The following is a 27,415-nucleotide window of genomic DNA, read 5'->3' as shown; positions in this document are numbered from 1 at the left end:
ACAGATAAAACACAAACAGAAGCGCATGCACTCAAGCATGTGCAAACATGTCTAGGAAGGTGGAAGAAACGCGTTCATGGCTAAATGTTCAGTCAGATTGTGTTTTTGGTAACACACTGAGAGTGAACACACACTACACACTTGTTTTAGGACATTAACTGTAGCCTGATCCCATTTTTTTTACAGAAACCAGCCTGTCTGCTTAGATTTACCCCACACATCTGCTCGTGGTTGGATGATGAATGTTTCTTTCCTTTTTTAATATTAATACTAAAATGCAGCACCTGGCTTGAGGGTTTTAACATTCGTACATTAGCAAGAGCTCAACCAGATCGGTGGAGTATTCACCTCCCTGCAAACTCTGAAAATTCAGTGCTGCTTGTCAATATGTCACACACACTAATGTAAAACACACTCGCACAATCATATCTGAATTTCATAAATTCTCATTACACAGGAGCAAACAATTCAAACATGTCGTGAGAAGATTCATCCTAATGGGGAATTTTTTAATCAATGACTTTGTGCAATAGCACGAAGCAGTCAGGTGATGGCAATATTGCATTCCTTTTTGACAAGCATATATTTTTTTTAACTTCTGTAGCCCAAAAGCATTTCCCCACATTCGATATGAAATAGGAGAGGTTTTGCCAAAGGAATGTGGGGAGATTCAGAGGTGAAAACGACACGAGCACATTTGAACCCTTTACAATAAATTCAAATTCAAAAACTCAGAAAGTGCCTTCAGCTCGACAAGAAATAGGTCACAATAATCATGTGTAAAAGCTCAAGTCTTAACCTTGGAAATAAATACATGTAGCTGCAAAATACATTTCTAGTTCCTGATTTTCAACATCCTTTGATTGGAAATATTTTAAACCTACTATAAAAGCAAACAACAGTACGATGTGTGAATTAGTATTTATGCATCTTTGTAACTTCTTGTTGTTTGTTATGTTTTTATTTGGTTTCTTGCTCACAGATTTTGGCCAGTCATGCTGCAATTTTGCATTTGCCATATGTTTAATATCTATTAAAATAATAACAGTAGTAGCATTCAGTCTGTTTGTGCTGCCGTGTTCCACTAATTCAGCACAAGCTGTCTGTTTTTAAAGCAGCCACATCACAATAGATGGAAAATAAAATGCACATCGCCCAGTCAAAGAGAATAACAAAAGCACTGAATGTTATTGACAGCACCATTTGGCTGACCAGTGACAGCAGAAAGCACACACACACACACACACACACACACACACACACACACACACACACGCAAACAAAAAGCTAAGTGCGCTAGCAGATCTCAGTCAGCAGCTGTAAATTACTCCACTAGGCAGTGGGGGAGGAGGGTGGCCAGTGTTGTTTACACAGTGGCTATGCTGAAATGACTAAATAATAATAAATTAAAGTCAACAGCCCCATTGATGAAAAAGTTCAGCAAGTTTTTTGGCAACACTCCCACATGCTTTTGTACGTAATAAATCAAACATCGTCTAGTTTTTTTATTTAATAGACTTAGTCAATTCTAATGTCTCACGTGCGTATGCAAATGCTGTATATAGGTCTGCTCGTTTTATTTGTCTCCCGTATATCAGCCGGTGTGAGCAGCAGCAGCAGCGTGGAATTTGCAATTCAATCTCTTTTCGAATCACACAACAATAACCTGGTGATCATTTATTTATGACGCACCCGTGATTTATAACTCTGGCTTCAATTAATTACTTTCCTGTAGATTGTTAATGCCAGCTGAAGTGCGGCGCCCGGTGCGCTCGGAGCTAAACGAGGCGCAGTTCAGTCTCGCCGCAGTCATTTCCCCCGAACTCAATAGTTCATTTGAGGGTTCATAAGGAATTGTTGAAAAGTTATCGATTAGCTGCTGTCTGGAGCAAAACTGCAAAAAAAAAAAAAAAATCCTGGAGTGGTTTAATAAAGGTGTGATGTGGACCCCCGCGCTGCGCGGTGGGGGCAGCGCGTGGTCCACGCCTCTGTCCCCCTCTGTATCCCAGCCGCGCGCGCGCCCTCCTCCCCCCTTCTCCCCCCGCTTACGAGTCATGATGGCGGAACTGTAGGCGTTCGGGACGAGCAGGAGTGCACCGCCCGCCCTCGCTTCGCTACTGTATATAGTTATTTATTAATTCAGTCAACTTTTTTTTTTACATGTCCCCGCCATGACTCGCTGGATTCCCACTAAAAAAGAGAAGTATGGAGTCGGTAAGTGCTTGAGCGCAGCTCGGCGTGTTGTGCTAGTGGAGAGCTCGCCAGGAACTAAGCTACACTAAGTTTAATGGGAAACACAAGTTACGGCGACTCGGTGGGTGCCGGAGCAGAGCGGAGCCGAGCAGAGCCGGGCTCCACGAGCGTCCTAACGTCTTTTTATTGCGCGTAGCTCTGAAGCGCTGTCTCCCCGAGGCTCCATATATGCGGTTGGTAGCGAGAAATACTTGGGACTTTTGGTTGTAGCGGCTTGTAATAGTTGAAGAGTCGAGATTTCAGCGATTACGCCATATATTTTTGACTTGTGCCAACGTAAAGTTGCAGGCAGCTTTAACGAACGCTTCCTCCGCCGGAGGATTCCCAGAGTTCCCCCGAAGGAGTCCCGCAGGGCTCCACATGGGAGCCACTGTGCCAGCTGGCAGCGTCGGTGTGATTGACGGGAGTTTGTCACGTTTAGCCTGTGTGGCTGTTCACACCGGTCCTCCCAGTGTCACCATAATAATAACCATAATAACGCGTTGCCACTTCGAGCGCATTGCGCTGTTAGTTTGCGCGTTCCGCTGCTCGACTGCGGCGCAGACCTGTCACCTGTAGGCTACGCATGCTTCAGGACTCCTGTGCGTGCACGTTCGTGCAACCAGTCAGGCCTCGTCCTCCACACCCCGAGGGCAAATCAGCGTACCGGTCGGCTCGGAGCCTCTCTGCTTCACCGTAATGACTGTACGCCCAGCACAGGTTGTGATTCAGCCGTAAATCAGTGCTTAGAGCTACAAACACCTTCGCGGCCGTTGCTTCCTGGTGTGCAGCACGTGAACATGAGTCCTGCAGTGAATACACCTATTGTGTAGTGTTTCTGGGGTAGGTGTGAATCAGAGCTTGTGGCTGAAAATACCTGGAACCTTTCGCTGGCCTTATCGCATGGGGGCTCCGGGAAAACGCTGTGCGCTTAAACACTGATGCGAATGCAGCGTATTTTTAAACCTGGAAATTCAGGTGAGGTTGTGTTGCTCTGCAGCGCGCGCGCACTCCCCCCTCTCGGTTTCATATGACCTTGTTTCAGCAGTTTATGTTGAAGAATTGTTTGTGTTAATCCTCGGAGATCCCACGACGGTGTTGCCCTCGGTGAACACATTACGTCGGCACTGTTTTCCAGCCATTCGCCTCAGAAGCCGAGAGGGAGTCACTACCACTGTACTTAATCCTTAAAATGCCATCAAACCCTGTACAAGGTCTTACATTTTTAATCCGATTAGTCAGCCCAGGCTGTGCTCAAATACAGGCAACTACCTTTTGGGATGAAAGGAGCAATCGCAAGGTTTCTGATAATATCAGTAATATCATGCTAGCTAACAGGAAAATGTGGATAATGTGGAGCTTAAGATATCACAATCTTTTATGGTGAATTTGTGACGCCATCGTAACAGGATAGCTTCTTAATTTATGCATGATGGAGAGAAGTGGTGCACTAGAGGCTTAAATAAAGCACTAAAATCAGCAGGTGAGCACTCTGCAGCACCAAGGTTACTTCAATGTGTTGCATCTCTAGCTGCATCCATAACAACACCCCGTGGTCCTATTCGATTTCAAGCCACGCTCCCCTTTAATGAGCGATGATGTAAATGCTGGCATAATTTTTAATTAAACAAGATAAAGCTGCCCATTTTATTGACAGCCTACATGAACAACATAACACATCCACTGCTGCTCCCGCTGAGTGGCAGTAATCCAGGAATTTAAAGGGAAACTCCAGTTATACACAAGAAACGTGTTCATGTTTTTATTTGCGCCTCCACTGGGATCTGTGCAAATTCTGATAAATCACAGCAACCCAGTGTGACGAAGAATCGAGGTTGCACACCTGTATCCCATTGCTCATCTCTGTTTGAGACTGGCATGTCTTACTGCTGTTATATTACAGACTTGCCTTGAACAATATAACTTGATTGTACGACCGTTTTGCATTGTGGGCGACGTGATCCTGCGCCACTAAACATTCATTGTCTTTTTTTGTCCCATGACAGGCACTACGTTTCCACATATACACATTGTGATGGCGTATTTGTAAATGTCTTTGTATTTGTAAATGTCAAGTTCAGTGAGTGATGTCTGTGACTTACAAGTGGCTGAAGCTGCGTGCTCTGTAGGCCTCATGATATGTGGGCATCTCATTAACTGAAGAAAGCTCCTCCACAGATCGCGTTTATCTTGTTCATCAAGGTCATACCTGACTGCAGCTTGTGATCGGTGATAAGTTTTGACCTCGCTTTCAGCTTTAATGGTCAGTCATAACTTTTAAAACTTCATTTCAATACAGCGCTTCCAATTCTTCAGCAACCTGGAGGAAAGCGTTGAGCGTTATTAGATAAGGCTTTTGTAATTGTCTTTCTTTGCAGCAGGGTTTTAACCACAATTCAAATATGAGCGCACACTGGTCTAATTTTATCCCCTTTCTAGCTTTGAACTTGAGAACTAACTTTGTGATTTAAAGATAACCTATAAGGACTTATTAGCTGGAACACAGTTTGAAGTGGTGGAGATCGTTTTGGCTGTCTAGACAGTTAGACAGGAGGTGAAAGGCTTTTCCATCGAGACCTTTATGTTTAAAATGTCCTGCTTAAGAATCACTGGCTTAAAAAACTTGCTTTAATAGACTCGCTTCTACCTAATTAGTCCCTCTACTTGGGTCTAACTAGAAATCATTATGCCTGAATATATCTGATCACTGGATGGTATTTTAGCAAAGCGTGATATTTGTTTAAAACATAGATGCTACAAAATTATTTGGAAGAGTTTGATAGTTCAACAATGGTTGTTCATCTGTTGCATCAGGGCCTGTCTGTGTAGCATGACGTGTCTTATGACTTTGTTAAACCAATCATTAACGTGTGATGGTCAAGTGTCAGACGTTTACGGCTAGGAAAAATGCAAAAAGTGCAAAAATCGCTTTCTGTACAATAGTATGTTCAAAGATAAGCAGCTAAAACTTTGTATTGTAATGTTCTTATCCTGGCTCCGACCTGGAATCACTGCTCATGCTTTGTTGATGCTTTCATACTGTCGTTGTGGTGATTTAACTTTGATGAGCTGTCAGCAGCTGCTCCGTGTGTTCAGCTCTGAAGTTCTTTAATTGTTGGCTAATCTACTTCTGTGATAAATAATTTAGCGCGAATCAAACAGACTTGAATTAACTTTAGGATGCACTCTCACTTGAACCTGAGCAGATACTGACTTAATAGGAGTGCTGGAACAGCAGCCACAGGCTCAGGAAGCGATGCCGTGTCTTACAGTACTGATAATCTGTTTCCTTCAGTTCAGACAGCGCGGCATGACAACAAGCTCAGATGGGTTCCTGCCTCTGGATTGTTGCCACGCTGTTGCCAGGCTCGGACACTGTGTCAAGTTGGTGAATAGACCATTGTCACCCTCGGCGCGACCAGAGGCAGATGTCATTACTTGAATGCAATGTTTGATTTGATTTTCTTTGGCTGCACAAATAATTTCCTGGTGAAAACAAAAACTGCTTTCAAGAGAATTGACAGTATGTCCATGACTTCTTTATAAATAAAACAACACAGCATATTTGTATTTTAGGCTTCCTGCTCCTATTATTGCAGTTTGTTTTGGTCCGAATAAAATGCCACTGCTGTGATGCGAGGAGATTCATTTTTCTATTGCAAATAGAAATATGAAGACCATCATTACTATTGCATTGTTTTAGAATCGCTCTTGGCTTTTTGATTACTGGATGAGAGCTCTCGCAGTAAAGCTGTCATTCACATGAACCTGTGCAGGTGATCCTAACAGCAGAGCCGGCATCAGAATAACCTAGTATTTTATGAGCCCAAGGGCTGGTTTCACAAACACAGCCTCAGACTAAAAAGCAATTCCCCATGGAGGTGGCTTTGCACTTGTGCTTTATGAAAAGCCTGAAAATCTGTGTGGTGAGCAAGTCGTGGAGGGAGAAGGGTAGTCACATTCAGTGTTTTGTCAAGTTTTGGTATTCAGACTGAGGTGTGATAAGCTGAGCCAGTTGAAGCGTGCTGCAAAAGCCACCCTCCAGCAACAAACATTATCTCCATGCAAGTCAGGGCAGAGCTCTGCTAGCTTTCCTGTGTCTCACCAAGAGACTTCTGCCTCCTCGCGTCATGGCGAAGACCTTTGCTACACTATTGTTTGCCAAGGTTTCTCTTTTGCAACCCCTGCCTGGTTCTAGGTGTGCGTTTTGCGTGTGCAGGCATATTCTTGTGTGATCCCTCCCATACGGGCCCTGGTTGGACAGTTGCAGGGAGAGACGGGAGTCACAGCCAGGAAGGACTGAGGCGGGGGTTAATAAACGCACCGTAGCCAAGGGAAGGGCTTGCAGCAAAGCCAGCTGGCAGAAAAAGTACCTGCGCAGTGTGAGTGTTGACCAAAGGCCGCGCTGGTCTGACGGTGTCAGGAATACACAGGACGTGATGCCATCAGCTTTGAAGCTCCAACCCTGGCTATTGACATTAACAGTACCTGCTCCAATTCAGCCCATTTAGTGGAATGTTAAACACAGGGTATCGTTTTCTTTTTAAGAACAGAGCACTGCAGAGCTTTGAGCCACTCAGCTCTGCTGCACTAACACACATCGTGCCGTTAGAAAGTTCAGGAAGATAAGAATTAACTGAGAGATCAAGACGGTTCTTGTGAGACCAAGACCCGCAACAACTGGGGGAATGGGTCTCTTTTTCCCAAGCAAAGCTCCAAATTCAAGAGTGATTGAAAGAGATTTAAAATGTTTTTTATTATATCCATACCGGACCTTAACGAGGCACAAAGCTCCACCTTTTCCTCCCTGACGTTCCTCACTGAATGTTGTGTGCATCTCCCATAATGAGACGGTGCCTCTCTGTGTTTCAGCAATCTACAATTACGATCCCAGTGGTGAGCACGAGCTGTGTCTACAGGTGGGGGACACGGTGCACATACTTGAGAAGCTGGAAGGTGAGTGAGCCTGAACACACAACAGGCCCTGACGCAATCCTCTTTCTCTGTGCAAGCTGAAACAGGAACCTTAAATAAAATGTAGAACTAACCAACGGCGAATATGTTATGCATAACAACATTAACAACTCCACCACATTGTCCTCTGGAGTGAAATCGCTGCTATCTTGTCCGCTGTCTCTTCCACACTGTAACATCTTTTTCCTATTAATTAATGCTCCTCAGGCTGGTATAGGGGCTACAAGTTACGCAAGAAATCACAGAAGGTACGAACATCATTAGCGCTTTGTTATGTTATACGCCGTACAGCCGTGCGTGAGTACTGTATAGACTAATTGTATCTCATTGTTCTCTCAGGGCATTTTCCCCGTTTCCTACGTCCACCTAAAGGAGGCGGTGGTTGAGGGAATAGGGTGAGATCACTTATCAGTAAACATGTCATGTTGATGATAATCCGCTTTGCTTTGCTTTGCTGCACCGCCTCATCATTTGCCAATAACATAATATAGACCTTTTCGTAAGTGAGGACTCAGTAATGCTTTTCTTGGCTGTGTGGGGAACCCGTTCAACTATTTATCGTCTATAGCAATGTACTTGAACCACTGCACATTTGAGGAGTTAATCTTTGAATGATGAGACACTTTTTAAGACATTTTGTGATTCTTTTCTGATGGCTGGTAGCCAACAGGAAATAGTTATTCCAGCAGATTTACCCCTGGTACAGGAGATCGGAGCCACTCTGAGGGAATGGGCACAGATATGGCACAAGCTCTTCGTGGTATGTGTACATTACTACTCTCTTATCAGCACAACTGTTTCTAGTACACACAGTCCAGAGCATCTCTCTGAGTCCGAGCGCTGGGGCTTACTCAGTTTTCTTCGATTCCTCTAATGGATGTATTGCTGTAAATGTGCATTGTACCTGTTTATCTGACAGGCAAACAAGACAACTCAGTTCAGGAGTGTACAGCAGATGGCTTACAGCCTCATCGAATATCGATCTCAGATAGTGTCAGGAACGCTGCCCAAGGATGACCTTGAAGAGCTCAAACAGAAAGTGACAGCGAAGATTGATTATGGAAACCGGTATGAGTTGTACTGCAATGAAATGCCTACAGACGTTGTAAAGTTTTATATGCTTGGCTCTAAGATTACCTCTGTAATCTCATTTGATGTGGCTTCATCTTCGTTGGCGCTCAGGATTCTGGGCTTGGACCTGGTGGTACGAGATGACGCAGGAAACACGCTGGATCCTGACCGTACCACTACAGTCAGCTTGTTCAGAGCACACGAGAGCGCTTCCCGCAGCGTTGATGATAGGATTCAAGAAGAAAAGGCATGATTAGGATTTGTTAATACAATCAGTCACTTCTGTAGCTGTTCTTTTCATTTACCTTCTTTGTCTGCATGGCCTGGGGCCTTGTTTCTTTTATACAGATGAGGCTACAAAACCTGGAAATGAGGCGTCAGTCCCTGATTAGTACTGTGCACACGTATAGTGTCTTCATGAACTTGAGGAACTTTGTATGTAACGTTGGAGAAGATGCTGAGTTGCTCATGTCTCTGTATGACCCTGACCAGTCTGAGTTCATCAGGTTAGACCCTCATGTATTTTTTCACTTGCACAATTAAAAGTCACACTTATTTTTATAGATAGTTTAGCTTTTACTGTTATGATTTGTTATTGTGGGTTTTGTTCTACTGTTTTATTAGTAAAAAAAACTCTTTAAAGAATCGCAAGGCAGAGAATTCAATTTTTGAACCCAGCAACCAGAAAATATTTCACACTGTGATGTGTGACATGGCAAAGGAGTGTTTGCTCCAGCATGATATGAAGGAGAAATATATCCACCACATCAAAAATCATCTTAGGATGACAATATTAAATCAGACACTTCACAAAAAACATAATAAAAGATTATTTTATCCTATTCTTTATTTAGTTTGGAAGGAAAAATTATTATCAGCTTTACTATGGTCATGCAGAATAATAATAATAAAAATAATGCCTAGAGGTTGTGCATTATTGTCACATAATTCTGCATAGCTCGGATGTGGAAACTTCACCACAGTTTTAAATTATTACTAAGAGCTGGGAGGCAGTTTTTTTTTTATATTATTAAGCTGTAATTTCTTTCTGCTTGCTGGAGTAGAAAAGTAACATATCTGTCCAAAGTGTTGGAAAAATGCTACCAGAATAAATAATCATTTCAACCTCTAAAAGGGAATATGAACCAGGTCTACCACTATTACTACTTAAAATCTACTTACAAGCATGGTTTTGACTGTTCACATTTTATATGTTAGCGCAGACTGTTTCAGATGACTTGCTTTCATATAGGTCTATTTCTCCTGATGCCACAGCTAACGTGATCTCTATCCATGAATCCTATTTAAATTCATGCAGTGAGAACTTCCTGGTGCGCTGGGACAGTACGGGCATGCCTAAAGAAATTGAAAAACTCAACAACCTGCCAGCGTTATTCACGGTAACTGAATCACAGCCCAGTAACTTCTCTCTTTCCTCTGCTCTGACTTTGAACAATCTAAACACTGAAATCAATAACAAAGGAGATGATTTGCTTCTGGATTGCTTCTAATTTACTTAAAGTTTTAATGAATGAATCATATTAATGTTGTATCTTCGAAGATTTAAATACGTGTGACTCTATTATACTACTGAAGTTGAAGTTATGCCAGTCAGGAGTTCACCGCTAGCAGGGCACAACATGTATGTGTGTAACCAGAAATTAGTGGTTCAGAAGGTGAAACAAAAATTAAGCTAATTCTTCATATTTTTTGTCTTGGGGCACATGAGTCAAGGCTAGAGAGGCAAGAATTTCTGAATAATCTTCATATAAAGATGTTTGAAAGGTGACATTTGATAGTATCTATGCGTGCATCTGGTCTGCAGCTCCAGCCAGGTGAATGCACACAGTGACAAGCATGTGATAGGCACGGTCCACTACTCTTTGTATGTAGCCCACGTTTCCATTCAATATGCCTTAATAAATAATCTTTGTGGTCGCCTTTTGTGCCCAGGACCTGAGCAGCAGCGACTTGATGAGGCAGCGACTCTATCTGGTGTGTCAGATCATCAGAGTAGGCAGCATGGAGCTCAAAGAGGGCAAGAAGCACACCTGCGGACTGAGGAGGCCGTTTGGTGTGGCTGGTGAGCTGCTCTACAAATCTCCTAATACTTGTTCAAGCAATTTAACAAAAAATGCCACACTTCACGGGTGGTGTAGCTGCATGAATAGTTCTGTCGAGGTGTAAAAATGAAGGATCCACTTGCTGAATGTAATGAGAAAACCTGCTTTCTGACCTAGAAAATGCCTCCATTCTGCCTTGGCATAAGAGTCAGTGGAAATTGGTTTAACAACCATTTTTGTTTTTGGCCAGATGATTAGTGCATTTGATGAGAAATGGTTTCCTCTGATGTTCCAGCAAATGGACTGAAACCAGAAAGAACGTTTAACTCAGAAGTCACATTATTCTTAGCCAGGAAAAAAAATACTTTAGGAAAAGACCTGGGTGGAATGAACAATTCAGAGAAATTGGCAAGCTGGAGATCAAGAACCCTCAATCTGTTTGACAATGCTGGCTGTCTGCCGGGCCAGCAACAAGTGAGTGAGATCCAACACCTGGCTTAGCTTCTGCTAAGAACATACCTTAACCTTTAGAGGATTAAAACTATGAAACTTTCATTTTGATATGGCTTTGGCGAGAACTACAAAACTACATTTTTTTTAAATAATTATCTTTATCTCTTTATCTGAATCTGCTATTTTTCAGTGATGGACATTACAGATGTCATTAATGGCAAAACAGAAGAGGACAAACAACATTTCATCCCCTTTCATCAGTGAGTCTCATTACGTTAGCACAGTTCTGCTCTAACATGCTCAACCTTGTTTTGATAAATATATACATGAATTATATATGATAGATAGATAGTGTTTCTAAAATGTCTGGTTTTGAAGGGTTGTGGGCTGTGGACCAGTGATGAACTGGTAAACAGGGCTGTAAGCACTGAAGATTCTCTGATTCCCATAGAGAGAGATGGGTAACCTGTCTGGACTGATCCAGCACAGGAGCTACTGTTGCACAAACCACAAAAGTAATACGTGTCCACCAATGAAAGCAACTTCAACGGGTGCATGAGTGTCAGAACTGAATAAACAAGAGAAGGAAGTACAGTTTTTTTTTAAATTGCCAGGTGTGTCTGTAATTTACCAGTGGAAGAGAGGGGCGCGCTATGGGAGTCTGTGTTTTTGCCTACTGTGTTCTCATTTTTTGCACTTTGAGGGTAAATGTAGAAAAGTTTGCAATTTTGAACAAGTTGAAGACAGGCTTCAAGGCCCTATTTTCATAAGATCCTAGATGGAAGTTCCCCAAAATATCCTTTTTCCTGACATCTAAACCAACATGTTGCCAGAGATTAACCTCTTGTTTTTCTTATCACTCTGTGTCACAATTCATTGTGTCTGTATGAACTACAGGAAAAAAAACTGTGGAATATCATCTGTGGAATATTTATTGAGTCTCTGATTATATAATATTAAATAGGGTTTGTAAATAAAGATTTCTCTTTGCACATATGTGATTACCCATACAAAAATAAGGGAGTAAAGGTTTACTGGATAATTTTTAGATGTTTTGTTTAAAACAGATGTTTGTATTTAATTAAACTCATTTGTCATTGGTAATTATGAACTGAACTAGTGAACTGTCCACCTCTATCGGCCCAACCTATCACTGAGACATAAGCTTCAGTGCCTTGTGGTCCCTCGAATTTAGTATGAGTAATGGAAAACTATGATTATGGGAAATATGCAATTTACATTCTGTAAAAAACAATTTGAGAAAGTATAATAGCATGAATCTTGGGTTTTTAGTACTCTGTTACTTTGCCTTATAGTGGTGACTGGGGGTAAGTGGGCTTTAGGAGATGTAATGGCACATCCTGTCATCCTTCGCACTGCCTCTGCAGCCCACGTCCATTTGTTTGTCACCTGTCAGGTATGCTGGCAGTTGATTTTTCTTTTTCTCATCCCAATACTTCTCTCCCTAGGATAGCCATGGAAACCTACATCCGTCAGAGGCAGCTCATCATGTCTCCACTCATGCCCTCTCGAGTCACGGGAGAGAATGAACCACTCACCGCCGTCTTCAACAAAGTCATTGCCACACGGGATGTCAATTCTAAAGGCCAGGGTAAAATGAAGTTCACATAGATAGGCAGTGTCTTCTTTGGTGTTTTCAGAGGGTCATTTTAAAATTGACCTTTTTTTTTAAAGAAAAAAATATGTGAGTGGTCTGCATGGTCAGTCCGTTCAGCATTTGCCTCATTTAATGTTTCCATATTTGCTGACAGGGCTGTTTGTGACTCTGAAGCTCCTCCCAGGGGATCTTGCCCAAGTCAGGAAGGACTACTCGCATTTTGTGGACCGCAGCACAGCCATCGTCCAGAAAATGGGATTTCCAGAAATCATCCTTCCAGGTGGATTATTGCCTTTGTTGTGGGGCACTGCTCTACATATGCCACGGTCATGTTCAGTCTAATTGCTCACTAATCTGTGATAAGCGTTCAGCATGTCCAGCTGATCATCTGTTGTTCTTTTTCCAGGAAATGTGAGGAATGATTTTTACATAACCCTGCTGCAGGGGGAGTTTGACCGTGGTAAAAAGAAGACCCCCAAAAATGTGGAGGTCATACTGAGTGTCCATGACGATGAAGGCAATCCCATGGAGGTAAAATAGATCAGTGAATACCAGACACTGAACCATCCTGCACACACTGTCCCACAGAGTGTGGGACAGTGTGTGCAGGCAGTAATTTCTTCCTCTTGAAATTAAGTTCTGATAACAATCATGATGCCGTCATTAATTTGGTCTGGGACCATTATCATTCACACCAACTATTTCCCATAACGCTTAGCAGTACTTGTTTAATGCAAGATGTTATCGTCACACTGAACTATAAAGTGTAATGTGATAAACAATAATGCTGATTGTCAGCAAGTTGTCATACTGCATTCATGCATACTTTTAAGTCAAATTAAATTCCTAAAATAATCGAAGAAGCAGAACTATTGCTTCTATCCTATCAAATGAATCTCCTTTCTTTATGCCTGTATAGAAAGCCGTATTTCCTGGGGCTGGTTGTGATGGCATCACAGAGTACAAGTCTGTAATTTACTACCAGGTGAAGCAGCCTTGTTGGAATGAAACTGTGAAGGTAATGTCATGTCACTGACCTACATGAGCAGCTCTCCACTCTGGCCATAGCATCTCATGTTTTTAGATTAGTTCCATGAATGCATTTAGTGTGGATCATTATAATTAAATTATCTGCTAGGGTTTATATCAGCTCTTCATCCCAATCTACCACCAGATCCCTTTTTTTCCCACATCTAACCCTGTATTCACACTTTCTCCCCCTACTTTTCCACCCTTTTACAAGGTGACAATCCCAATTGAAGATGTATGTCGCTGTCACCTGAGGGTGATGTTTCGACACAGATCTTCCCAGGACAGTGAGTGACTGTGCCTTATTTCTATGACAGACTCCAATATCTGATGCTGCCACCGTATTAAATGGGACTTGACTGACTGTTGGTGGATCTGTTTCCACGTTTTGCTCTTTAGATAGGGACAAGTCAGAGAAGCCCTTTGGTATGGCCTTTGTCCGGCTCATGAGAGGAGATGGCACCACGCTAAAAGATGGCAGGCATGAACTTATCGTCTATAAGGTGAAGCTGTGTTTTTGTATTGAATAAAATTCAATTTGTTTCTTTAAAATAAGCAGGTATATTACCTTCATCTAATTACACAAAATCTGTGTTCTATAGCTGACAGTGGCCAGATGGATTATGCATGAATCTCTCCTCAAATCGATAAATATAAAATTAGATCTCCATCGATCAATAAGCTTCATGATTCATCCGGTGTTTTATGAATTTCCTAGGTTGACGTGAAAAAAGCTGAGGATGCAAAGGTTTATCTCACCTTACCTGCAACCTGGGCTGAAGTGGAGGAGAAGGAGAAGCAAACAGGGAAGCAGTTCCACCATTCAGGAGTGATTCCTGTGACTAAAGACAGCTTCCAGATTGCGACGCTTACCTGCTCCACTAAACTCACTCAGAACGGTACTGCAGTGCAGCATTCGGGTTCTTTCCAATCTCCTGATCTTTCAGCTCGGTTAATTAAAATGTGTCCCCTTCGCAAGTCATCTTTAAGGAATGAAAACTGATTCTACAGCAGCTCGAGGAGCAGTGCCACCATTGTTTCCTCCCCTCAGACTGCCTTGAAATTAATTAAGCTTATCTGTGTTGCTGATGTTGATTGATGCAGATCTAATTAGGTTTATATTGAAATTTCAGGCTTTTAACACAATTACATTAACTGATGTTGTAACAGAAGCGGTGTCACTCCTACTGACTGTTTAAGATGTGCTGCTTTTTTTTTTTTAGTGGATCTACTTGGCCTCTTGAACTGGAGGTCAAACAGTGCAGGTTTGGACCAGATCCTGCAGAGGCTGATGGAGGTCGAAGGAGGGGAGATTGTCAAAGTGAGTTCATGTCATAAAAGCTGCTCTAAATGTGTAATGCGTTGTTTATTGCCCTTGACGATGGCAGTTTCTAATTGTTTTTGTTTCATGCACAGTTTCTCCAGGATACACTTGATGCTCTGTTCAACATCATGATGGAGACTTCAGAGAAAGACACATATGACAGTCTGGTGTTCAATGCTTTGGTTAGTTTGCGGTGATGCTGAATCAGTGTGTGATAGACGCAGAAATAAAGACAGGACTAAATTATGCTACACTCACATTTTCATGTTGCACACCTTTAGCTACATGAATGACCACTACTCGGCCACGATGCATTTTTGATGAATTCTCGTAAGAGCTAACTTTAGTGACAAATGCTTCCCTGCGTCTGCTTTGCTATGAAAGACAACCTGTGTTTTGCCTGTCGTAAGGCTTTTAAGCCGTAGCCATATTTCATCAGAACTGCTCGTCAGGTAATCGAACAGCTTTAGAAACGCCCTCTCTTCACAGCTTTCAGCATTGAAACACTCTGATATGGTGGAAGCTGCAAAGGGGGATATCACTAATGAAGTGATAAACAGTATTGATGGATTACATGCAATGATAATGTCCTGTGAATCCCTCGAGCATATGTAGGGTAATTTGCATTGAGAATTAAAAAGGTAGACTCCATCACATGAAAATGAAAACTGTCAACGGGAGAGGTAATTACAGAATAGGAATTGGAAAAAAAAATAGGTGCAAATAAATTATTCTATCTTAGCCAAGGCCCTGATTTTATTTCCTTCCTCTTGTCTATAATCAGGTATTTGTCATCTCACTCATTGGCGACATCAAATTCCAGCACTTCAACCCAGTACTTGAAACCTACATCAACAGGCACTTCAGTGCCACACTGGCCTACATGTGAGTCTCCGCTCATATTTCCCACCTTTGATGGCTTTAACTCCCTCATGCTGTTTATTTTTAGTGCATCTTTTGCTCTTCGTCTCCACCTACACCTAAATTACCAGCAGCAGACCTTGCAGACTGACTCATTTACTTTCTCAGGAAGCTAACGGGGGTGCTTAACTACTATGTGGCCCATGCTGAAGAGCCTGTCCTGACTGAGAGACTCTATGCAGCACTCAAAACTCTCAAGTACTTGTTCAGGTTTATTGTACAGTCCCGGATCCTGTATCTGAGGTATCGTACACCCTTTCATGAGAAAGCATTTTGAACTTTTCTATTTAGGAATGACTTCTTGTGATGCATTGCTTGCCCTTGATTCTCAGATTTTATGGGAACAGTGAAGATGGGGATGCTTTCTTCAACTCCATTCGCACCCTTTTCCTGTCTTTCAATACTCTTATGGACAGACCCCTAGATGAGGGGGTGAAGATAAAGGTAAATAGAAGATGCATGGTTATTATTTATGGTAGTGGAACTGAAAATTGTGCTGAAATTCTGTAGAAATTCATGTTTTTACTGCTCGTAAATGCAGCTGGTTAGACTCTGTCAAGAGGTTGCTTTAATTTCAGTCTTAGCCTTTTTCAGTGTGTGCATATAAATGCAGACGTCCTGCTGTAAAATTATATTGCACTGCTATTATATTCACTGTTATTGAAATATTTCCCAAATTAAATGTTAAATAAGTCAGGGTATGTGTTGACAGCCATGAAAAAAATTGTAAATTAAAAAAAAAAAAACTTGTTTTAATTGAGGTTTGAAAAACATCCCAATACTTCAGCCTTTTGAGATCAGGTTCTTTGCTTTTTTGCAGGGGGCAATATTGAAATACCTCCCCAACATCATTAATGACATCCAGACTGTGTTTGATCCCGTGGAGCTGAGGTAATTCTCCAGAGGTTTTGCACAGCGGGAAATGATAATTGCCTGTCTCTGTGCAAATGATCATATTTACTTCTGAATAAGAAGGTGTTGTTTTCAATTCTTCCCGCTGTAAAATCAGCCCGGCCGTGTGTACTGCTCATTAGCCTCCTGTGACAAGAAGTACTAAATGTGAAATGTGAATAGCATTAAAATGGTCACAGCTGCTCTTCATGCTCTTCTCTTTCATTTCCTCTCCAGCGTTCTACTAGCGAAGTTCATTGAGAGCATTCCCGACTCTCAGCTCGTGCGTCAGAAGCTCGGCTGCATGTGTAAAATGGTGGAGAGTGACCTTTTCAAGCATCCAGGTAGGAGTCCTCGAGGCTCAAAAACCACATAATGACATTTCACACAAGATGCAATACAGCGCCGCATTACACCTACATGCAAGTTTGACAGGTCAACTCCATTAAAACAGGCAGCGCGTATGTGTGTGCAATACGACTAGCATATTTCTTTTCGTTCTCCTGCCGCAGATTGCCGAGATGTGCTGCTGCCACTTGTGACTGACCAGCTCAGTGGCCAGTTGGACGACCACTCTAGTAAACCTGATCACGAGGCCTGCGTCCAGCTGCTCGGCACAGTGTTGGACAGTCTGGGCCGCAAGGATGTGGTGAGGAATAAATTCACCCTATAAGACAACGATTAGTCCTTTTTAAATGCTTTTGACACCTAAATTGCAGAAAAGCATGTGCTTAGAGCTAAACTGTGAATGTGATCAAGATGAGTTACCTCATCAGATTTGGAGATAAAATGCCTCAGACATCTGGAGACTTTGGAGTCTGCTGCTCTTTTGCATTGAAATGACCCATTTGAGGTGCTTCAAGTTTCTGGGCATAATCCACTGAGGGGAAGCCCCAGGGCAGACCTAGAGCATGCTGGAAGGGCTACGCTAGCGAAGATGCTTCCATCTGGCATGTTAGCTTTTGAGACGTAAAAGAGTTTGCACGCAAGTATATAAGGCGCTGGCTTTGGCTACATGGGGTTCTTGTCTTCCCTAAGATACAGAATGCAGCAGCGGTCGCTCCACAGCCACATTCACTCAAAATGGGCAATGACGATTTAAGTGTAAGATTTCTTTCCTCTAGAAAAAACAACCAGGTTTCCTTGAATAATCCTCACCCAGGTAGATTGTTTTATAAATTTGATTATTCAAATGTGTCCATTACATAATTTCCTCAATCACATTGTTTTCTGACAGTCCAAACTTAATTATAGTTACCTATAATTTAGGACAAGGCAAAGGTGCTATCATAAAGAAAGTTAATCAAAGATTTCAATTATTTTTCAGCTCTAATTTTGCTCCATTGTTTCTTTTGACAGGCTAGATTATTCATTAAGGCTGCAGCAGTGTTTTTAGCAATAACAGCTTCTCCAGAATAATTTAGGAAAAATAGTTTTTTTGTAATTTGGCCAAATTGGCCTATAAATATCATGTGCAGGGTAGCGTGCATGAGTGTGTGCTGCTGTGCTTCTGCTGGTAATTGTACCTGAAGCTGTTCTGTGTGCGCAGGGTCCAACCAGAGGTCACGTACAGCTGATAATGGAGCGGCTCCTTCGCAGGGTTAATCGCACCGTCATCAGCATGGACAGGAGCTCTCCTCTCATTGTAAGACACGGTGTGCAGTTATAGCTGAAATGCCCTTGACAAGCACAGCCACAGCATCAGTTTTCATAACAATAACACTGAAACCAGTACTGGGCAAATGTGGCGGCACACGCAGAGCTGCAACAAAATGCAATAATAACACGAGACGGCGAATAAATGCTTCAAAATGCAGGTCTTCTGAAGGATTCATTGAAGTGAAATGACGAGTAATTGTGATCTTCTTTGCGACAGGGCCACTATCTTGCCTGCATGACGGCGATCCTGAAGCAAATGGATGACATGCATTATGCCCACTACATCAGCACCTTTAAGACAAGACAGGATATCATTGTAAGTGTCTCTGTTCCTTCCCTGTTGGCTACATCTTGCCTGAAACATCCCATCAATAATAGGAATTAAACCGCCCAGGCCACTTAATGCTCCTTAAGAGAGTATTGATTATAGACATTTCAGGCAATGGATTGGACTGACATGATGAGGATGTCAGCGGTGCCTCCATTAAGCTGCAGGGCCAGTATGTGTGCCTGACATGTAGCAGCACAGTTGTAGGCACGCTTGGCTCAGTCTTCTGGATATTATTTATTGTGTTTCACTAAAGCGGCGGTGTGCATATGTACAGTTGTAATTAAGCATCTGCTCTCCCTGTAGGATTTCCTCATGGAGACATTCATCATGTTTAAGGACCTCATGGGAAACATCTTCCCTGCTGACTGGGTGATCATGAACCTGGTGCAGATGCAGGTCTTCCTGAGGGCCATTAACCAGTACTCGGATGTTCTCAACATGTATTTCCTGGACCAGGCGCATTTTGAACTACAGGTGTGTCTCACCCTGTCCCCCCTACATTACCCCTGCCTCAGTAGAGGTTACATTTTTTATTAAACACAAAATCAAACACTAGGGCAAGATAATTATGACATGAATATTTGAAACCCCTTCTCCTCTTACAGCTATGGAATAACTACTTTCATTTGACTGTGGCGTTTCTTACTCACAAGACACTGCAGCTGGAATCTTTCTCTCAGGAGAAACGAAATAAGATACTGAACAAGTAAAATAATTTACTATTCATCAAAAAGATTACTTAAATAGAGAAAACTTAATTTAACACTTCTTTAATTTAAATTTGCTGCAGATATGGGGACATGAGGAAGGCTATTGGATTCAGGATCAGAGATATGTGGTACAATCTTGGTGAGTATTTTGCACCATCCGTTAATCCTGCTATCATCACAGAGTTTGGGGAATCTGTTTATTCAGTTCCTGCTACTGATAAAAGGCAATATTTTTATTGTCCACTTTCACAGTGTGTTCTTGTTGTGTCCTTGATTTGTCCACCACAATATTAAATTTGTCATATGTTTGTTGAGAAATGAAGAGGCAGCTTATTGCCTTCTCAAACCACCCGCTGATATTTCTGCGTGATAATGTTTCATTGTCCCTCAGGCCCCCACAAAATGAAGTTCATCCCAGATATGGTAGGGCCCATACTGGAGGTCACACTGGTGCCACAGCCTGAACTGAGAAAAGCCACCATACCCATCTTCTTTGATATGATGCAGTGTGAGCACAACTTCAGCCCCGGGCGCACATTTGAAAAGGTAAAAAGTTATCTCAGAAGCTCAGCACCTTGGTGTCTCTTTGTCGAATTTTACTGAAGCCGCTGCTGGCCTAACATGACATTTGTGATGAGTATGACGGTGTGTTTCTAATTCCCTATTTGTCTTTGCAGTTTGAGAACGAGCTGATAAAAAAATTAGATCAAGCGGTAGAAGGAGGCCAAGGGGATGAGCAGTACAAAGTCCTGCTGGAGAAAACGTAAGGCAGGGGAGCAGATCAAACAGAAAAAAAAATCTTTTTCTTTCTGCAAGTTGTCTAAGTGGTACAACAGAGTGATCCTGCAATTCTGGGTAATGGTGAACTCACATAAGATTGTCTCTGAAACAAAACAAAGGCCTCTCTGATTGTATTTTTGAAAAAGGCCTCAGGTGGCCAGAGGAGCAAGCTAGATTGCTCAATTGTTGAATCTGTCAAATCAGTGAAAAACCTCTGGAGGACAGAATGTACAATCCCAAGCAGTTGAGATAATTGATTTTAATGTGACCATTGGGATGAAAGGCAAGCGTTGGCAGACTGATGGAACCAAAATAGCCTCCCACAGCTAAAGAGTAGCCTGTGAATGATGTGGGTTTGTCTGTACAGGCTGCTGGACCACTGCAGACGTCACAGATACCTGTCCCAGCCCGTGGAGGAGCTGGCTCTGCTGCTGAGCAGCCTGCTCGAGAATCTCCTGGCGTACCGCACCATCACACACGATGAAAGCCTCGTGCACCGTATGAGCTGCACCGTCAACGTGCTGGTAAGTGCGCCTGTTGTCACGCCGCTTCGACGCGTACCTGACGTTCGTACCGGTACAAAATGAACGATAGAATATTTTTGACATCAAGTGTCATGATCGACCCATTTTTGCCTGCAGAATTTCTACAAAGAAAAGAAGAGAGAGGACATTTACATTCGGTGAGTTGGCTATAGTTATGCTGCTTTTTGCAATAAATGTCTGAACACATCTAACTGACTTTTGTAATTAGATACTTGTACAAGCTGCGGGACCTGCATCTAGACTGTGAGAACTACACCGAGGCAGCATACACTCTGCTACTACACGCTGAATTATTGGAGGTATCTGACAGATCAAAGTCTTTTTTTTTAAGTTTACACAAGCTCAACATCAGACAGTATTTGATGTGTTTAAGCTGCTTAACCTTTGCTAATATCACCATTCTGCAAAATTATACCTGAGTGCTGAATTGATTAATTTCCCTCATCAGTGGTCTGACAAGCCCTGTGCACCTCATCTGATACATGGAGATGGGGGGCAAGTGTTGAGCCAACAGGAGCTCAAAGAGAGGCTTTTCCATGAAATCATATGTTACCTAGACAAGGGCAAGGTGAGCGTTAGAAGGTGTTTGGTGTCCATATTATCCCATATGTCTGAAAACCTGCCTGCTGAGAGATCAGTAATTCTTCACTCACCTCACACATGCTCTATTGTGTCAGACTTTGATTCTACATCTTCACTGACTGCACCAGTAAATATGGCCATATTACACATCAGTTAAGGCCATAAAATGTGCTTTTCTTCTCAGATGTGGGAAAAGGCCATTGAGATGGACAAGCAGCTGGCCAAGATGCATGAGAGCTACATGTTTGATTTCATGGAGCTGAGCCAGCTGTTGGTAAGAGAATGTATAATGTAGACAATATACTGTACAGCGACAACCCTACCAAAAAATGCTGTTGATCCTCAAACCTCTGTTATACTTTAATGTAAAGCTGAAATCCAGTGCAAGTGATTTCATAGTTTAAGGCCTTAATACTGTTTAAAGTAGTTTGATGACTCACGTTGGATGAGAACTGTGCGCCAGCTTTTACACAGCTGAGTGCACTTCGTTGAAAGAACTGTTCGAGGAAGTGGATGAGAGATAAGTAAGAATCTATTCATGCGGCCTCTCGACATTAGCCGTTTAATGTGATTATGCTGCAATAGGTTTTGTTTGAAATAATACAAAGAAAAAGTTTTTTTTTTTTTTTTTTTTTGAAGATATGACTGAAATAAAGTTTATGACGAAAGATATGAGTTGGTTCCTTGTGACAGTGTAATTACAGCATGCTGTATGTGTAGTGAGGCCATAAAAGCTCTTTTGTCGTCTGTTACAGAAAACACAAGCCCAGTTCTATGAAAATATAATGCATGCCATGCGGCCTCAGCCGGAGTACTTTGCTGTCGGTTATTATGGTCTTGGATTCCCTTCCTTCCTCAGGGTAAGAAAATTATTACCTGTTTCAATAAATGGCAACTTATAGAACCCCCTCGTGTGCCCATGCTTATGCAACGAGCCCGCTCTCTGTTGCTTCTCCAGGCAGTATGCAATATTACGATAAAGTTATTGACTTTTTGATGACCGGTAAAATCAAAATGAATCCTTTGGATGGAAATTTTGATCATAGTTTTGGTTTTGTCATGAGGTTTGTCCCACACGGAATCTTTCCACTTCAGAACAAGATGTTCATCTTTAGAGGCAAAGAGTATGAGTGGCTCGAAGACTTCAGCTTAAAGCTGCTGTCTCAGTTCCCAAACGCGGTCCGGATGACCAGCACAGCGCCCCCTGGAGACGACATAATCAACTCCTCTGGACAGTGTATCCTTTATATTTAAATAATATCGTATGTCACAAAGGTTGTTTATGATTTTTAGCGTGTTAGCATTGTGGCTGCAGGATGTAGATCAATCAGGTATTTTTTTAATGTTTGGCTGGAGATTTTGTCAAGAGCCTACATATAGACTCTTCAAAGCTGCAAGCAAAGCACTGAACTAGGATCACTTGCCTTCATCTGCTCCGACACACTGTTCCTGGTTTTATCCTCAGCTGAACTTCACAGACATCCAGTCCTTTACTGTGAAGCCTGTTCTAACTTTTCCGCACCAGTTCAAAGACAAAGGTGTTCCAGAGCAGATATTAAAGTATGTAACAGAACACTTAAATCCTGATTTATTTTCTCAAGGATGCCTGGGGATTTTTAGTTCTCTGATCAGATTAATAATGTGCCACTGTCCTTTTCACCGTGCTCTTGCAGCTATTACCGAACCAATGAAGTGGACCAGTTCCAGTATTCCAGGCCCTTTAGGAAAGGCGAAAAGGATCCAGACAATGAATTTGCAGTAAGAACATTTCAAATTTCTTAATTGTGTCTTGTCTCATGTATTATTTTGATAATAATAAATAATATTGAAGCAGAAAACTGTTAAATTTGAATAAATAATTGTGTATTTAATCCTACAGACCATGTGGATTGAGCGAACAACTTACATTACTGCCTATCGCTTCCCAGGGATTCTGAAATGGTTTGAAGTTAAATCTGCCTCAGTGGTGAGAAGCCGTCTTAATGCTTTCACACAGTAGTCCTGTCACCTTTAAATATTTCTAAACTAATTGTCATTTTTCCTTCTCTGATGAATTTCCTGATGGGCAGGAAGAGATCAGTCCTTTGCAGAACGCCATAGAAGCCATGGAGATGGCCAATGAGAAGCTGAGTAACCTCGTGCAGAAGCAAGCGTGCGATCGTTCGCTTTCTGTCAACCCGCTGTCCATGATGCTCAGCGGCATCGTTGACCCGGCCGTCATGGGTGGATTCTCCAACTATGAGAAGGTCTGGCTCTTTACAGCAACGTCACATATCAGTCCTAAGAGCATTGGTAGAAAAATAGAACATCATTACTCAGTCAGGTTTATGAAATGTCTGAACCAGATCCTCTGACAGTCTCTTTGTAAGTTGCTCAGATGATCCGCTGGAAGAATAAATATTTTCAAATGCTAGTAGGAAAAAATCAGGGAATAGGATTGATCCTTACGGGCCATGAATGTCAACAAATAAAATTTCCATCCAGTTGTTCCTCAGATATATCATTGTGGAAACAAAGTGGTCAAGCAACAGATGGACGGTGCCATCTGCAGTAATTTTGCTGGGCTGGCTTGTCTACACTATCTGTGAACGGTGTCTAGAAGCAACAAAGGAAGCTCAAGACAGCAATTTAACAGTCGTTTTATAAATCACTCTCGGGTTGTGTCATCTCTAAAGTAATTCGACTCGAGGAGAGCGTATTTCCATCAAGCACTGCCAAACAGCACTAATAACCGATGAATTATACAACTGCAGCATGAATGTGTAAATCATATTTTTCATTAACGTGACTTCCGGCCGGCCTCAGGCCTGTTAGAGCTGCAAAGTTTTATTCATAAGGGAGCTGCTGTGACCTCTTTGTCATGCTGTGGAAACCTGTTTGCTGCTGCTCGCAGCAAAATAAAAAGTGTGTGTGCTTAAAGAGCCGCCCAGTTTTCATCCTGTTTATCATCCCCCGCAGGCGTTCTTTACAGACACCTACATCCAAAAGCACCCAGAAGACCGACAGCGAATTGGGGTCCTTAAACACCTCATCGCCCTTCAGGTAAGTCTATCCACCGTAATTGTCATTGACGCCGGCCTCTAAGCCGAGAGCGTTTTGTAACAGTTAAGCGCCTGTCTCCCCCTCCAGATCCCTCTCTTGGCAGATGGGATTCGCATCCACGGGGAGAAGACGACAGAACAGCTGAAGCCCCTGCACAACCGTCTGGTGACTTGCTTCCAAGACCTTCGGGAGAAAGTGGAGAAGCATTATGGCGTCATAACCTTGGTGTGTTGCCAGCATCAAACTCAATTTAATGTTAGATGGTGCCAACTTCAGCTACTGGCCCTCTTGCTTTCACGAAAAGTGTACATTCTATTAGCACAGGACCATAAATCTTCCTTCAGCCGGTCCTTTGCAGCCCCTGTTTTGCCTGTCATTGTGCTCCTCCCGTGCCAAGATTCCCCAATGATGCGTAATCCTATTTGTGTGTCCCAGCCTTGCTCCCTGACTGAGAAGAAGAAGAGTCGCGTGGGCTCCATGGTGATGCCCTACATCCTGTCCTCTACTCTGCATCGCATGTCCACCATGTCCACCCTCTCCGTCGCCTCCTCAGACCTCTCCAGCGGCTCCGCGTCGTCAGAAGGGTACTCCTCCATGTCATCCCAAGAGTCAGTCTCTGCCTTCTCCCCTTGCCTCCATCGGCTGCCTTTCCTTCTGACTGGTTTTGCATTCGAGCCCAGTTTGTTTTGTGTTTGCTTAAATCAAAAGCGCTGTTTGTCCTCCTGATTGCGCGCCTCTCTCGCTGCCTGTGGTTTTTCACGTGCAGGTCCTTGTCGTCCCGTCCCGGCGATCGCAGGGCCTCCGTGCTGTCCCACTCTGAGGAGGACAACAGGATTGCTAGAAAGAACAGGAAAGAGTGGAGTGTGAGCAAATCTCAGGTTTTAATGGAGAGGCAGTCGGACACAGATGTGGTAAGTCCTTATGTGCCGGAGCCATTTATGTACCCACTGTACGTACAGTATGCTGCTCTTCAGGCACTTTGGTCATTATATAAGCTGGCGACTGTTTCTGTTGTTGAGCAGTGAACTGGGAATAGCTCCATTATGCTGGAGTGTTTCACATGCTAGCCCACATTTGTGTCTGTGTCTGTGTCTGTGTGTTTTTTTTATTTTTTTTATTCTTATTCCAGACGCCTCCAGAGAAGCAGCCGAGGCCAAAGAGTTTACAGCTGGGGGACCGGCGGCTTACCCTCTCTCTGTTCCAGGGCGCTGCAGCCCAACTCACTCTGTCTAACCCCCTCAGCCCTCTACCTGCCACTCCACAGCCCCTACACACACCACGCAGCTCCAGTACGTCTCTGACAAAGAACCACGACTCGTTCGCTAGACGCTTGTCTTTTTATTCTTTTCCTTAAATCCTGCTTTGCACACAGATGTCATACAGGCCCTTCCAACCTTCTGCTGTAATTAGGTCACACTCCACCTGACGCATGTGATCTGAACCGCTCGTGTTTCCTCCTCGCCTTTTTGTAGGTTATTCATCGCTTTTCAGCGACAATGATGCCAGTAGCGCTGACACCCCAGGGACCCCCCCACCTATGCCTCCGAAGAAACACCCGCATGAGACTGACAACGCCAGGATCTCGTCTGAGGTGCGTCGTCTTGGGGAAAATAGCAAACAAATGCATATTTAATGGCATGTAAACAGCCAGATATTCTGTTTTTAGTTTTACTTGAAGTCCTCACTTGAACTCTCCTTTCCTACAGTTCACTCCTCCGCTACCAGTAAAAACTGAGAGCAAGCCTCCCCCACCTCCCCCGAAAACACGGAAGTCTATGTTCCCCTCGTAAGAGCACACCTCCCGTTAAGGCTTCACATGTTCACAGACCTTGAAGTTTCCCTATTCATCTAACATGTCTATGATAAAATTGCAGTTTACTAATTTGAGGTATGTTGGGCACATTAACAGGACCAGATTATGTCTTATGTATTGTACTAATAATTGTAAACAATCCTTTGCTCTCCTGTTTTACCTCGTGTTTTTTCATTAATGTGGTAGGAGACATATGTATAGGGTTGCTGTCATTGGATTGCTGTGCAAAGAACAGCTAATACACGAGTAAAACCTTTGCTTTAGGCGGCGTCTTTGACGAGCTAGTCGTCAGTTTGCTTTGCTCTTTTCTTGCATAGAACTTGTTGCAGAAGCTTTATCATTCACAGGGAAAACAAATGACCAATGCTGCAATGTAATACTTAACTTTTACATGTTGGAGTGACACTGGACGACCCACAGCTGTTTACCAGCGTTTTTTTATTAAGACAGGAAATTGTGTTCAAACTCGATGGAGTTGAAATGATTTTGATGTTGGTACTATTCTGCTCACCCTCTAATATTTTGCAGAAACACTGGATGGAATTTTTGAATGTGGTACGTGGATGCTGATTAATTGAATACTGTAACAGATGCTTCCAAACTGCATCATGCTGGTGTTGGTGTTCAGGAGAAAGTTCACCTTAAAGTCATCCTTAGAGCATTTGGGACAGCAGACTCGGTGCAGCTTAAGGACGGGAACCAGAACAAGCAGCTTGTCCTGCTGTTTTCTTTTGTTTGCCGTCTGTGCGCTCTGTCAGTGTTAACGCCGATAACTGGCTGTCACGTCTAGCTGCATACAGACATGAGCGGTTGTCAGTCTTCCCACATAAGCCTTGCCGAGGCAGTAAATAAGCAGAGTTTCCAAATTTTCAACCTTTGAAAGAGCCCTAAATGCTGAACGGTACAAGCACCAGTGCCTTCTGAAGTTGTGTCTGTAGGTGTTGGTAGAGTTTGTTATTTTATCAGTTCACTGAGATTTAAATTATTGCTGTTCATTGAATTTTAATATTTCTGTTGTTTGCACACGCCCTGTGCACAGAAAATACTTTATTTTTACATGAATGATTACATCTTATTCTTCTAGCGTGCACTGTCTAGATTACACTGTATTGCTCAGGAAGCAGCAATACATCACACGTGCCTAGTGCTAAGTCTATGCATGTCAGAGCTTTCAAACATTATCAAATTGAACTGATATTTAATTGTCAGTATTTTGTTTATTTTTTTGATTGCCATTTCTGTACAGATCATGTTGCTAACAAGAATCAAAGAATTTTATACAAGCCTCGAGAGATAAACAAATAATCTTTTTTATGAGTAAACCGTTGTTGACTGAACAAAAATAAAGACCTGTTGAAAGATCAGCCGCTTCTTTTG

At 42.6% G+C, this 27,415-nt stretch overlaps 1 protein-coding gene across 3 annotated transcripts; it reads left to right on the top strand.

Annotated features, from left to right (window-relative positions):
- Positions 1-2,027: 2,027 nt before the first annotated feature.
- dock5 (dedicator of cytokinesis 5) lies at positions 2,028-27,402 on the top strand. 3 transcript variants are annotated; one of them, XM_029162465.3, is made up of 51 exons: positions 2,028-2,214; positions 7,105-7,188; positions 7,414-7,454; positions 7,546-7,601; positions 7,870-7,966; positions 8,126-8,274; positions 8,389-8,524; positions 8,626-8,783; positions 9,596-9,677; positions 10,231-10,360; positions 10,984-11,053; positions 12,263-12,405; positions 12,566-12,691; positions 12,818-12,942; positions 13,331-13,429; positions 13,655-13,727; positions 13,840-13,943; positions 14,159-14,339; positions 14,664-14,761; positions 14,857-14,946; positions 15,549-15,649; positions 15,794-15,928; positions 16,018-16,129; positions 16,506-16,576; positions 16,814-16,920; positions 17,089-17,225; positions 18,126-18,221; positions 18,453-18,551; positions 18,870-19,040; positions 19,172-19,272; positions 19,357-19,415; positions 19,668-19,822; positions 19,954-20,039; positions 20,424-20,580; positions 20,698-20,738; positions 20,810-20,900; positions 21,050-21,169; positions 21,368-21,457; positions 21,939-22,043; positions 22,279-22,420; positions 22,662-22,743; positions 22,857-22,941; positions 23,063-23,149; positions 23,253-23,429; positions 24,142-24,225; positions 24,313-24,450; positions 24,661-24,809; positions 24,992-25,136; positions 25,355-25,514; positions 25,698-25,816; positions 25,932-27,402. In XM_029162465.3, exons 1-51 carry the CDS (start codon positions 2,172-2,174, stop codon positions 26,013-26,015), a joined length of 5,571 nt encoding a protein of 1,856 aa, XP_029018298.1. In that variant the 5' UTR covers positions 2,028-2,171; the 3' UTR covers positions 26,016-27,402. The 3 variants fall into 3 exon arrangements, with proteins under 3 accessions (XP_029018298.1, XP_029018297.1, XP_055367725.1); XM_029162464.3 differs by having other exon boundaries at positions 24,661-24,833; XM_055511750.1 differs by lacking the exon at positions 2,028-2,214 and adding an exon at positions 3,165-3,210 and having other exon boundaries at positions 24,661-24,833.
- The last annotated feature ends 13 nt before the right edge of the window (positions 27,403-27,415 follow it).

This window comes from Betta splendens, chromosome 9 (assembly GCF_900634795.4).
Source record: "Betta splendens chromosome 9, fBetSpl5.4, whole genome shotgun sequence".
Taxonomy (NCBI): domain Eukaryota; kingdom Metazoa; phylum Chordata; class Actinopteri; order Anabantiformes; family Osphronemidae; genus Betta; species Betta splendens.
This window is presented reverse-complemented; position numbering and strand designations above follow the sequence as displayed.

Coding starts and splice junctions, on each gene's coding strand:
- dock5 (XM_029162464.3), top strand. CDS start 2,172: ATGACTCGCTGGATTCCCACTAAAAAAGAGAAGTATGGAGTCG. Junction 2,215..7,104: donor AAAAGAGAAGTATGGAGTCG/GTAAGTGCTTGA, acceptor TCTGTGTTTCAG/CAATCTACAATTACGATCCC. Junction 16,921..17,088: donor TGACCTTTTCAAGCATCCAG/GTAGGAGTCCTC, acceptor CTCCTGCCGCAG/ATTGCCGAGATGTGCTGCTG.